General features: G+C 37.1%; 1 protein-coding gene and 1 pseudogene across 2 annotated transcripts in view; both read left to right on the forward strand.

The window, feature by feature from the left end:
- LOC145993763 (alpha-crystallin B chain) overlaps window positions 1-5,734 on the forward strand; it is a 56,962-nt gene extending 51,228 nt beyond the window's left edge. For both annotated transcript variants that reach the window (XM_083129530.1, XM_083129531.1), the window contains one exon: window positions 3,440-5,734. In XM_083129530.1, the coding sequence (XP_082985656.1) occupies window positions 3,440-3,634 (195 nt within the window). In that variant the 3' untranslated portion in view covers window positions 3,635-5,734. The remainder of the gene's footprint in view (window positions 1-3,439) is intronic.
- Window positions 5,735-10,766: 5,032 nt separating this feature from the next.
- On the forward strand, window positions 10,767-13,024 carry LOC145993765 (serine/threonine-protein phosphatase CPPED1 pseudogene; annotated as a pseudogene).
- Window positions 13,025-13,353: the final 329 nt, after the last annotated feature.

Consider the following 13,353-nt stretch of genomic DNA (forward strand, 5'->3'; position numbering starts at 1 on the left):
TTTGCTTCTAATATGCCCCAGATCCAAGTTTAGATTGTCTTTTTTTTCGTCAAATGCCAGAATGAGTGTTGTTGACATGAGGCCGTGAAAACGCTCCCATTGTTTTGGGTCCTAGACATGTACGGTACTTCTGGAATCTCGCTCCAGCCACTTCTGGAATGAGAAACGTGAGTCATCCTTCGTCACAGATTCTGCAGGGAGTTGAAGAGTTCTGGCGATATGTACTTGATGACTAAGCGTTCCCTGAAAAGAATCAGGGGGTCCACCGAAAGTGAGGGTGGCCTGCGAGTGATCGATCAACTCCCACGATGCTCATTTTCTGCCCAAAATCTCCCCTCCTCATAAACCCACAGAGAACGTAGATCTTTTGTAAAGCATTCCCTCAAATTGTCCATCCGAGCAGAATGGTTACTTCATCTTCGGAGGTCGGTGTGGAGTGGTTATTCGTGATGTCAGCAGTGTATTCAACCACCGAGTTGAAATCCCAGCAAAAGAGATGTGTAAGAACGGTTCTGATATGAGGCGAGAGACAGCGTGAGAGACTCGTATCAAGTGTGGACAATTCGATGTAAGTGAAGAATTATTCTTCACTGTGAGCTTTTAAAGAACTGGAATTATTCGCGTTACTACATCGATAAAAGCACTTTCCTACGCATACGTACCACACATTTAATTGTACATTGATTGTATGATTTGCTTAATCCATTTAGTATGTATCTAATTTCGCACCTGACTGTACGTACATCTGTCCTACTAGTTTCACTTGATGGCCGTTATGTGTTGTCTAACTCTACGGCGTTGGTAGAAGTTGCCATTCAAAATTTGATATCATATTCCACTTATCGCCTAAGAGGTAGGCAACACACATACCACCTTGCAGGGAAACGAGTATTTCAGGATCTAGGTGTCCCATTTTTATTGTCGGTGACCGTACATATTAAATGAAATTAAATTAATATTGCCCAGGTTTTGACTGGGCTATAAGATCGTAAATTAATGCAGAAATTATGTGTCGGTCGTGTCTCAATTGGCTAGTGAAAACGCACTTTTGTTCGAGACCGTACATGGGAGAAACTGTAGCTGCAACTGCAACAAGCGCAATGAGCTGGCAACACTTTCTTGTTGCAATGAATCCTTGCAATGACTGTGGTGACCCGTCGGATTTGTGTAGCAGGGAACGCCTACACAGAGCATCGTAAAATTGTAACGACCTTCAGTTGTATGGAAGTTGATTGCTCGGAAGAATCTGGTGAATGAGACTCTTTCTGGTGTCGGGGGCTCAATTGACGGCTGAATAGTGGTGATTCCACAGACCCATTACTGGTGGAATTGACGCTGTCTGTTTCTGGCAATACTGCAATATCAAGCCTCATAAACTAGTTGCTGATCTTTAACAATTAATACAAGAGCTACCCTTAAAATCACTATTAAACATGTAAATCAAGCTTCAAGTGTATAAGTACTTAGCGGTTAATAGCAACAGACACGCTCTAAAACAAGGTGCGCGGACCGTTAGAGACAGTCGTGGAAAGGATCAACGTATCAGTTAGAAGTTTACGATATTTAGTTGTTGAATTGAAAGTTATACATGTGAAGCATAGCTATATTGATTGAAGCATTAGTGCTTGTAATAAATAGAAACTTGGTGTAATTTACTGATAAAGCGTGTTTTATCCAAGAGAGCAGTTCGCTTGAAATTCGCAGTCGTCCTTCCGGATGGTCTACTTGATGTAGTGGTTAGAGTTGCTAAATCTAGGGTCAAGATGTGGAATGGATATTTAATTATTTTCTTATTCAGTTATTGCTTTCTTCAGCCACCTTCAAATCATCAATACAGTCGCAGTGAAACGAACAATGCAAAAAATCATTCAGTTATATGTACTTGTAAATTCATATTTCCCAGTTCAGTTGAAAGTAGGAAGTTAACTGTAGAGTGAGATGCATAAGTATTTCCAAGGAAATCCATCACCAAGAATGAGAGCTTCAAGAATTGAAACAAAATGCCAAACAAGCCGCAACAACCTCTGCACCAGCATAAAAGTCCGTTCTTAAAAACGCGTAGGAAATTAATGAAGATAGTCATGGACAATTTGCTGAGCAATACTTGTACGCTGATAATAGTAAATATGTTAGAATATCCAGTCATATCTTAGCTACATAATATATAAATCAATATGTGTCATATTTCACTTTCTGATTGTTACATTGTGAGGATCAATCTCCCTGAAGTTATTTTCTTCCGACAGAATACTCCAGAAAATGTCTATACCCAGACGTGCTCATCCGGCCCCCTTCTCTTGTCCTTCCTGGTAGAATTCCTTGCAGCGCCAGCCAGAGTTAAAATTAACTTGGCAACTTGGCAGAATAACCTCTGCCACATTCACCCTTTTGCAGCTCATGAAACATCCCGTGTCTGTTCGGCGAAACAACTGCCCTTCATTGTTGCCAGATTATATAACCTGAAATTGCATGCAGATAAAAAAACGAAATCACTACCTGGACGCTCGACAAGATTGAAGTCAATTTTCGCGATAACACGATTTTCGGTAAGAGTTGTGAGACAGGGATACCAACTGTTGTACTCTTCTTTGCATCGGTTGGAAAACTACCAACATTTTTTAAAACGTTCGGAAAACGAACTGTTATGGACAATAAAGATTTGGAAATTTAACGCAAGAATTATTACCTTTGAAGCCTTCTTTTTTATTTCCATTCTTGAAAGGAACTTCGGGATTAATATTGTCATGGACGAATTTTACTTTCGAAAACTAATTTGTTGAGAGTGTGATTTAGATGACTCTGGTATTTTTGCTTTTGCGTTTCTCGGAAGCAGTTCGACATTTAAGTTTGCTGAAGAATATTTGTGTGACTACTAATGTCTCAACCTCTTACACTAAGGGCTGTTATCCGTGGTTTCTCATTGGACGTTAACAGTAAAGCGCACGCGTTGAGAAATAAAGCTGAAATCCGCCGTGAAACACGCCCGCCACAGAAAGAAGACGGGGAACACATGATCAATTTTTCTTGGCGGTTATTCTTGCGGATTGTGTTTATTTCTTTTTGCTTCTGTTTAAAGATGTATGCTCAATATCGTGTAGAAATTTGAATCGCCGAGTCCCTATTAACTCATAAATTAATTAGTTAATCAGCACGCACAGCAACAGACAATACAAGAATTGAAAATTCATTTATTCCACATACTAACTAAGTTAAGATCAGCGGAATCCACTTTTACAGATTTGTAGTGATTTTTAGATAATACATCCGAAGCTTTCAGATTTTGTACTGACTTGAACCAAAAATCAGAAAATCATACGTTAAATTATTATTATTAATCTTCTTTGCCCAGTTGTACATTTATATACAATCATGTTGTAAAAAAATCTATATCTTCTTCCTCTTTTCCATGTAATTCAGTTTCTTTTTCTTATACTTTCAGGTTCATGCCAAGCACGAGGAGAAATCAGAAAGCAAATCCGTGTACAGGGAATACAATAGGGAGTTCCTGCTTCCCAAGGGAACTAATCCTGAAACCATTAAGTCATCTCTGAGCAAAGATGGCGTTCTCACAGTCGAAGCTCCATTGCCTGCCCTGACAGCGGGGGAGAAACTTATCCCAATTGCACAGAATTAGATCTCACTCCCGTCATCAGAGGGCTCCAATGTCAGCTTATCTCAAAATTTGAAGGAATACAAGACAAGGAAATATCCAAGAAAACGTTGAGTATTAGGCAACTTAAAACCGGCGGCATCAGTATGAACATTAATAGTTTCTTAAATAGTTCAATTGGCATGATAGTATGTTATCTTTAGAAAAAAAAGAACAAGAACTGAGCAATTTTTAAGCAGCTAATTTCCAAGCCAATTTTATTGCATATAATTGTTATACGCTTGCTTCTTTTTCATCCTCTGTATGAAACACATTCTATTAATAATATTACGGTATTTATAAAGTTATATTAATGCTGGAAGTTTGCCTTGTTTCAGCTTATAGATTTAAGTTCACAAGGTATTGAGTTCTGTGTGTGTTTTTTTTATATTCCACACATGAATAGTTTGTGATTAAATTATTGTACGTTTTGTGAACTGAAAGAGGTTTGAGATTTTTGTAAGCCACTTACAACACAGTGAATTACATCATCAGAGTAAAATTTACTCCACTATTGTACAAATGGTTGTTTATATTTGTAATAAATTCGTAAACTTATTTTGTCACATTTTATTACCAGTTACACAATTCAAAACGTAGAATATCACTCCTACTAACTTTAGAAAACTTGTATGACATAGAGTAGATAGTTGAACTGCCCAATTAAAACAATAAGTAGCTGTGTCTTTTTAGATGGTGCCTGAGAGAAAAAAACTGTTTTAGCGTATGTATTTTGTAATGCAAAGAAAAGATATTTTAATACTTACATGTACGAACAAACACAGCAAAACTAAAACCTCTACATTTTTTAAAAAAACAATTCACACTGCGGGTGTTGCTATCGAACTGCGTTGCCTTAGTTTGAAGAGATTAAGGAATTATTTTCGTAATGCTTTACTGCTTGGGCCAAGAAATTAATTAGCTTTGATCTGTAATTAGAATGACGATACTTTTCACAGTAAAGAATGTCAACGTGTTGCATTAAAATTTGCAAATGAAATGCTTGGGATTCCTCGTTTTCAATACACATTCCTTATTGTTGTTCCTTAGCTTGATGATGAATAAAGATTCAATTGAGTGACTGAAGTTATATAAGAACACATTTATTTCATACACGTCACTAAAAATATAATCAGCGTATGCTAAAATCCCAAGTCAGTTGCCTCCGCCTGTTTGTAACTGAAAATCGAAATTAGCAGGTAATATTTAGCATATTTGTTTCATGGCGTTAGAAATCTTTCGTTTCTTTGTGTGCTGTCATAAGCCATATTATATTACCCATAAGTATTAATAATGTTAGAAATCTATGAGTTCTTTTAGTACTGTTATGCTTTTTGCCAGTTTATACTATCTATGTGTAAATAAATTAATACTTGTACATTCAAAAAAGTAGAATTTCAAATCGAGACATACTCAATTTTTTGGTTTGGTTCGAATAAGGCACCTTCGGTAAATTGTAATACACAATATATGTATTAAAATTGCTCATTGAGAACTACTGATTTATGTAACAAAAATGTTGAAAATGAGGTCTCCCGTTAACTTAACAATATTTTGGTTTGTATCCGTGTATTATGAGAGCGAATATGAAGCTGTGTGTAATCTGACTCTGTAAATGTATATCTCAAGTCTTTGTTGTGGAGATGTCATATGTAAATGTGTAGAGACAGAAAAATCATGTGTTTTCATATTTTGCATGATATGTTGTTGGTGTTAACTGTTCATATCAATTATGGCAGTTGCCGAAATGGAAAAAAGATAAGTCGTGTAGAAGTTGTTGCAGACGCAGAATCAACATGTCTTACTAAAACGATACAAGAGGATGAAAAAAAATACTAAGTAAATGCTCATCACTTTGTAGCTATTGAATTACAAATTTCAAATTATCACGTTTTTTTCCTCCTTCTATAATTCCATCTCTAAGTTTATACCACATTTTAATTTTTGAAGAAATACTCACAGTAAACTTGTTTGATTATGTTGACATTAATTTTATTGTGAAACGATGTGCTATTTTGTTTGTATTAAATTGATATATGTGTTGGATATTTTAAAAAATGAAATAAATGTGAAATTTATCTAAAATTACAACTTTTTTTAACCTTTTATGTTTGGCAGTGGGCTATTGATTTCTGACGTACCTGTGTTAATAGCGTTATGTAATGTTGTCATTAGCAGCATATCAATGCAATTTAATCAGTTACATGAAAAGCAACCTAGGGACACCCAAATATGAACCTCTCTTCCACGTAGTACAGTGGGATGCATGAGGATTACCAAGCAAATTGTCCACCACCATGTTTTCTCTGTTTGTTTTAATGCACTGAGAGCTTCGGAAATTGAAACAAAATGCCACACAAACTGCTGATAGCCTCTACATCAGCATACGCAAAAATCTAGTCGTTAAAAACGTGTAAGATGCAAGAGACAAATTAATGTTAACAGTTTTCGTATTTGCAGCTTGAATATTTTCCAAGATATCGCAACATTAATTGATAGTTTAACTTTACAAATTATTTAAAAAAACAACTATCACTTGCTAGGTTCTAATTTCAGAAAATTTTAGCTATCGATAGTTTCCCAGATATCAGCATGTTATTTCGAATCGATCGTTTCTCATTCAACTTGGCGTCATCACGCAGTGCAGTTTGGGAAGAAATACGCATGAACCCGGCAAACAGATTTGCGGATATTTTAAACTTTTTTAGTGGTGTGTCTAAAAACTGTGGTTTGTTCGTTGAACACTGAACATGGCACAAGTAGTCCTGAAACCATCGGACTTTCCAGGTGCAGAATTTGTTAATGCAAATGTGGAAGACCATGCCGTCAAAAAGCTTCGGAGGTGGATGGAATGTCGAGAATTGCCAAAGTCTGGAAACAAAGGGAAATTAATTGAAGGGTAAGTACTTTTTGTGATTAGGTCCTTTTATTTTTTCAATCTTTGAAATACAAGAAATAATTGTTTAAATTCGAAGAAGCAGTGCTGTGTTAAAAATATGTAATGTAAGTACAGTGAGATCCATGAGTATTACCGTGCAAATTGTCGATGACTATTTTCATTATTTTTTCTCTTACATCCTGTGTGTTTTTAAGCGAGGGATTTTTATGTATGCAGAAGTTGTCAACAGCTTGTTTCAAGTTTTCTTTTCATTCTTGAAGCTCTTATTGGATCAAATAAAGTGCACGAAAATTTGATGGACAATTTGCACGTTAATACTCATGGATCCCTCCATACCTCACCATATTGATGTATTGCGTAAATTGGTGGTGCCATATGTTTACAATAGTAGAAAATTTGGAAATGCTAATGCTTTCGGAAGATGTATTGAGTAACAAAGCTATTTATTTTTTGGAGTAAGCTATCTTGATCACATGTAGGTTTAGTAGAACAAGCTATTGTGCTGTTTTCAACACAAGGTCTTTGCTGGATATATGGCGGCCGGCGTGATTTCGCGCAATCAATTATCGGAGAAGCTGTTCGCTCCATTTATGTTGCAATTACAACGTCAGCACCAAATTGCATCTTTATTCTAAAAGAAAATCACCTAATTCGCATTTATCAAGAGAAATTATAATTTATTCAACACTGTATGGGTAAGAGTTTTAGCAGTTGAAGATGATACGCTCCACCCGTTTGGTGTCGCAAATGAGCATTCGCATTTCGAGGCAGAGTTGACGAATCATGTTATTTCATGTAAACGGGCTTTTCTCAGTCCAGTAAGCTGAGGCCGACAGAAATGATGGTGCCTGTATAACACAAACAGGAGCTAAGTAAAATTCAACGTAGTATTTGTAATTTATTCAAAGTAGTATTTGTAATTTACATTATGTACAGATCAGCATATGCATGGGCGTCCGGAGAGAAGGGGAGGAGCTGCCCCCTGGAAAATTAACGTGAGCCTAAAATTATACATTTCACCAGTGACGTGCACTGAGGAGTAGCTAGTCTAGCAGAGATAGATCAATCAATCTCACGTCTCTAATTATTTTCAAATCACAATATTTATTATCTTGAAGCCTCAGTTCATATGCAACATTTCTTTCCACGCGCTTCTCGCCCCTCGATGTGATCAGCTGGCAAGGCTGGATACCCTAGCTGGCTCTTCTTCTGCCTTACCAGATCCAGGTATAGACAACCGCCCGAAGCGAAAGGGAAGATTTCTGCCTGTGTCTCCCTTGCCCCTACGCCCCCCGCTCCCATGGTTGAAAGCCCGTGGTTTCAGGTCCTCCAGTCTATCTCTTATAGGACAGATAGGGGATAGGTTTCCCTTTGATTCTTTTGTAAATCCTCTAAAGAACTCAGGGGAAAATTTTCTGCAGTACTTATGTTCCCTGTATTTACACAACATTTTAAACGTTGTACAATATGTATGTATAATATGGGATGTAGTTTTATTTGTATATAAATGGGAACGTACTTGTATTACGTGCAGAGAAAAATGTTATGGTTTCTTTTTTTTTTTTTCAAATATGGAATATATAATGATTAAATAACAAATATTTGCTTATGCTTCCTCGCGCTCTCGTTTAGTAGTGTTTTATTTAAATATACTAATAATTTGGCCTCCAAAAAAAAAATGGGTAAGTCATACAGTCATAAATACGGATGTATTAATTTGGGCAAGAAAACGCGCTTTCTACTAATTGTTGTTGTTGGTTTGGTTTATTTTACTTCACCTTTCTGCCACATTTGGTTATCGCGAAAATGAGGATGAGTGATGTTATAATGAAATTGATGAAGGGACCTCACAAAGAACGATTCAGGGCGGGATTCGAACCCGTGACGAGGGCACATTCTTGTTCCTATGTGTTGTACTCTGCAGTGAATAATGAAATAATTTGGAATGTAAAATGTATCCCAGAACTAAAAAAAGCCAAATGAATATTGTTGAAGAAACTACAAAAAAGTGTGTTTCGTTACCTGTTCATCCCCTCTAACATATTTAATTTTTGCCACCTTCCATCACTTTTTCTAGCTGTATAGATTTAATTACGATAAGTAGCTATAATAAGCTTATTGAAGTCACGAGGGACAATCATAAACAGAGAACTCGGGACTCCTGATTTCACAGTGCCCTGCAAATGCACTGGGAGGAAATTATTTGTATTTTCTTTTTCCTTTCTTTAGCGTTGCTTTTCCATCACTTTACATAACTTCTGCCATGACGATGAGCGTTGATTGAATTAAACGGATGAAAAGTTGTTACAAAGGAACACTTCATGCACAGGCCAGGGCCCGAGCCTGGATCCTTCAGTAACGAGATCGTGAGATGGAGAAATTAGGGAAATCAAGCAATGCAATTTTTTTTGGAAAAACGTTAATCATATACAAATATAGTGTTTCAAAAATCCAATTGAAATTTACGTACCAGTGAGAAAATACGCAGTTTGCTTTACCAATACCCACTCATCTTGGTAATCGGCCGACCTCCGTGGAGGAGTGCATTAAGTGGTGCCGGATCTGTACCGGGTGGAGGCATATAGTGGTTCGGATCCCACTTTAAACTGTGGGTCCAGTCTCGATTAGCTTTTACGTACATAAATTGGACTTAAACACCAAATCAACATGTTTCTGTAACATTACGAATGTTATGTTATATTCGCCGACATTTTTACATTGCTCAAACATACCTGAAGCATCACTAATGTTTCGCAATGTTACAATTTTCACGAGTTACGCATCCGTAATATATCTGAAACCATGTTGTGATGTATGGGAATTACGTGAAATAATATCACTGTAATGTAACTGAAATATCACAAATCCTTACGGAAATGTATCTGTAATGTTCCCCTGACACGTTTCTGCAATGTTGCACTGACATGTTTCTGTAACATTACGTATGTTATGTTAGATTCGCGGATATTTTTAAATTGCTGAAACATACCTGAAGCATCACAGCAATGTTTCGCAATGTTGCTGCAATGTTACAATGTTTTACGAGTTACGTATCTATAACATATCTGAAACCATGTTGTGCTGTATGTGGGGAGTGGTTATCACTGCACGCTATGACACCAGGAGTTCCGGGTTCGAACCCCGACCTCAGCATGGGTGTTTCTTGTGTTTGTCTCTTCATTAATTGTATTGTACCATCTTCGCGATTAACCAAATGTGACAGCCACGCTAAGTAGCATAAATCAAATCATTGATTGTTTGTTTTACTTCGCTTTTCCTACACTTGTGGCTAATCGTCAAGATGGTACGATAAAATTGATGAAGGGACAAACACAAATAACACCCATGCCCAGGTCGGGGTTCGAACCCGGGATCTCTGGCTTAATAGTCAAATCAACATGTTTTGGATTTTCGAAAGTGGGTGGGATTAACGTGTGCTTCTTTTCACTAGTCCTTCCTCATTTTGCAATCCTTTCCTTTCTTTGACGTTCTATTTTTAGGAATACTAGGTCCTAAAGGGGGAAGGGGTATTATGAACCACACCAACCTCCCTTGGGCACGCCACTGATTGCTACCCCAAGTGTCGACATCACCGCACGTCACTGCATTTCACACATACAATTTCACACAGTCATTTGCGTTAATTAAGCTGGTTTACATTGGTTCGAGAAAACATGCGAGTAAGGTAAAGCGAGCTAATATTCCCGTGTAAACTGCTCCAGACAGTAATGGCTGGCGCGAGTACTCGCTCTAGTAGCTTATTTAAATAATTGAGTGACAAAAGGTGACAGCCACTCGATCGAGCATGGTCCAGTGCCTTTCTCCTCCATCGTTTTATTGTCACTGGCTCGCCGACTCTATCCTATTATTCACAATCATCTATACTGTTTTACTTATATTTTTAGCATGAAATTACATTTTGATGAGGTGGGCCATGGCCCACTCTGACCCATCTTTGGCATCGCCCTGTATGTGGCTTTTTTTGTTTTCAGAATATATCGCTGATACCTTCCTGGTGATCGTCTCTAATGATCATACGTATTCTATTTGAGTTACTTTTCAGTATCTGTTATCAGTCTAAGAAGAACGTAAACTCTGTAATCTCAATGGTTTTATAATACACTGTTCAAGTGCTAAAAACTTTAATAACAAGAGATAAGAAAGACTATTTGACGTTCTGACTCAGAATTCATTGCTCTTTCCGTTCTGAACGGAAGTTGAATACGGCGCTGGCGCTGTAGTCGGGTAGCTGCTTTCATTTTTCACACGCGTAATCATCATCTCAACTTTAGTCGATTAACTGAGCGTATTTGCTAATTTAGTGAAATTAAATGTGATTTGTTTTAGCGCTAGAGTACTGATTGTGTTTTTCAATTTTGTTGACTAAAGTGCAAGTGTAACACTTAAAGAAGAAAAGGCCTAAAAGTGTGTGTAGATGAAAGCAGGGACGTCCATGGTACGTACAGTTGACTATAAATAGCACGATATGCTGCAGCTGTGCAACTGATACGCTGCGTCTGTTTGGTGTCGTCAGTGATTTTCGAACTCACATTTCGAGACGGAGATATCAAGGATTGGAGATATCTTTTGTTTCCTGTTCATACAAAAGTGGACTTGAGAATGTTTTCCCCTCTGAAGCAGTTATGAACCTTGCTTGTGATTGTGAGTAATTTGAAGATTTCAAGACTTAATTTGTCCCAAACAATCATGAAGTAGAAATTAAAGTAGGAAGTGTAGATGACGTAAAATAGTGCTAAGTGAAATAGTGATTTGAATTGCGTTTATATTCCATCTTGACTCTCCCCTCGCCCTCGGATATGCACATTATTTTGTCGCTACTTTCAAAAATCATTGCAATGTTTGCCTTACTCGTAATTATCTGGTACTTTTCAATAGATGTCATGTCAAGGTTCAAATCGCAATCAATCGAGTCGCGATTGAAAAAATACACCAAGGAACGTGTACATCAGCAATTTAAAGAAACTGATGGAGTTTGGAAAGCTCCGTTTTACTTTGTCCATGGTTCTGATCCACAACTAGGTCTGTCTTGGACCAACGATGTAGGGCATATGAAAGAAACAATTCAAAAGCTAAACAAAATGCATCCGAAACCTACGTTTTTTGTAGTGACTGGTGATCTCTGCCATAACATGCAGATTGAAGGTGGAGTAAGAGAGATGCAAGAAATGAAAATTAGAAGCTTATTTAGTGAATTAGATCCGAATATTTCCCTAGTGCTTGTGAGCGGAAATCACGACATGGGAGACGTACCCACTCCTGAAAGTGTACAACGGTATCGTTCAGAATTTGGCGAGGATTACTTTTCCTTCCAAGTTGGTGGTGTATTCTTCATCGTACTAAACTCTCAGTATTACGTCGAATCGAAATTTGTCAAAGATTTGGCAAAAGAACAGGAAATATGGTTAGACGGGCAGTTGAGGATGTTAAAAAGTGGTGACTATAAGCATGCTGTAATATTTCAACATATTCCGTGGTTTTTTAATTCTCCTAATGAAACTGAAGGCGGTTATTTTGGCGATCCAAGTTACCGAAGTATTAGCCCTGCAGTACGAGAATTAATGTTGGACAAATTTCAGAACGCTGGAATAAGGAAAATATTTTGTGGTCACGTTCACGAAAATGGAGGGGGTTTTATTGGCGATCTGGAAGTTGTTGTCACAACAGCTATTGGAGTACCATTTGGCCATGATGCTGCAGGAATTAGAATTGTGAAGGTTTACGAAAAGGGCATTAAACATGAATACTATGCACTGAAAGATATTCCAGATATTATTGAGTTATGAGTACGACATATGAGATTCATAAATATTAACAGGGTAGCATGGAAATGCAAATTTTTTTGTATTATCGATGTAATTACTTAATATTTCTGTTTTGTGAATAACAACTGTGGCTAGTGTTATTGAATTAGTGCATTTTTGGACGTCCACAGGATTTTTAATAGGGAGAGGCAAGCATAATTTTACAGTGGGGCAGCAAACGACGTATGTTTCCCTTAATTGTAACCCCCCCCAAAAAAAACACTCCTTCAGTTTGAAGTTATCCTGTTCTTGCAATACCCTTATAATAATTAACTGTGACTGAAATCAAACTACATGTGAAATACGAGTATATAATTTTACTTTGACATTCACTTTCCGAGGGCTTGGCCCCCATTGGCCGGGCAACATTATTAAAAATTAAAATCCTGTAATCTAAATTACATACTAAACAAATCCACGCACTGCGATCCACCAAATAACTCCATTTCTGAATTATTTTCACACAATTCGTCATCTCTAGCGGCTGCTTGTCTAGGGATTCATATTCAGATCTATGTTCAGACTGTCTTTAACAATTGTTTTAAAGAACCTAAGTGTTAATGTTTTCATATGTGTTAATGAAGAGTGTCAAGGCATAATTTAATGTCGTAATTAATATTTCTGTCTAGCTTCTTCTGAATAAATTGAAGTTTAAAATAAGAACGTAACATTTTTTCCGATACACACTCCCGATACTTGTGTATTCTTAGAGGAAGTTTGTATCTAAACATAAAAATACGTTTACCTATTTATTTTTAATGTTGTTGCTATGTATTTTACATATTTGTATCCAACACTCTCCTCTAAAAGGTATCGGAGTCAAAGAGAAGTGACGTGCCCAACTGAGCTTTTTTTTTGTTTGTTTCATGACAGTGGCAACACTAAAAGGATAAGCCGGACGGAAATATATCTAAATAATAGCAACTTTAGTAACATACACAAGAACATGGTCTCTCTTTTTTATATTTCTACCGATCTCTGTG

The sequence above is a fragment of the Lepisma saccharinum genome, chromosome 10, assembly GCF_977018435.1.
Source record: "Lepisma saccharinum chromosome 10, izLepSacc3.1, whole genome shotgun sequence".
Classification (NCBI taxonomy): Eukaryota; Metazoa; Arthropoda; class Insecta; order Zygentoma; family Lepismatidae; genus Lepisma; species Lepisma saccharinum.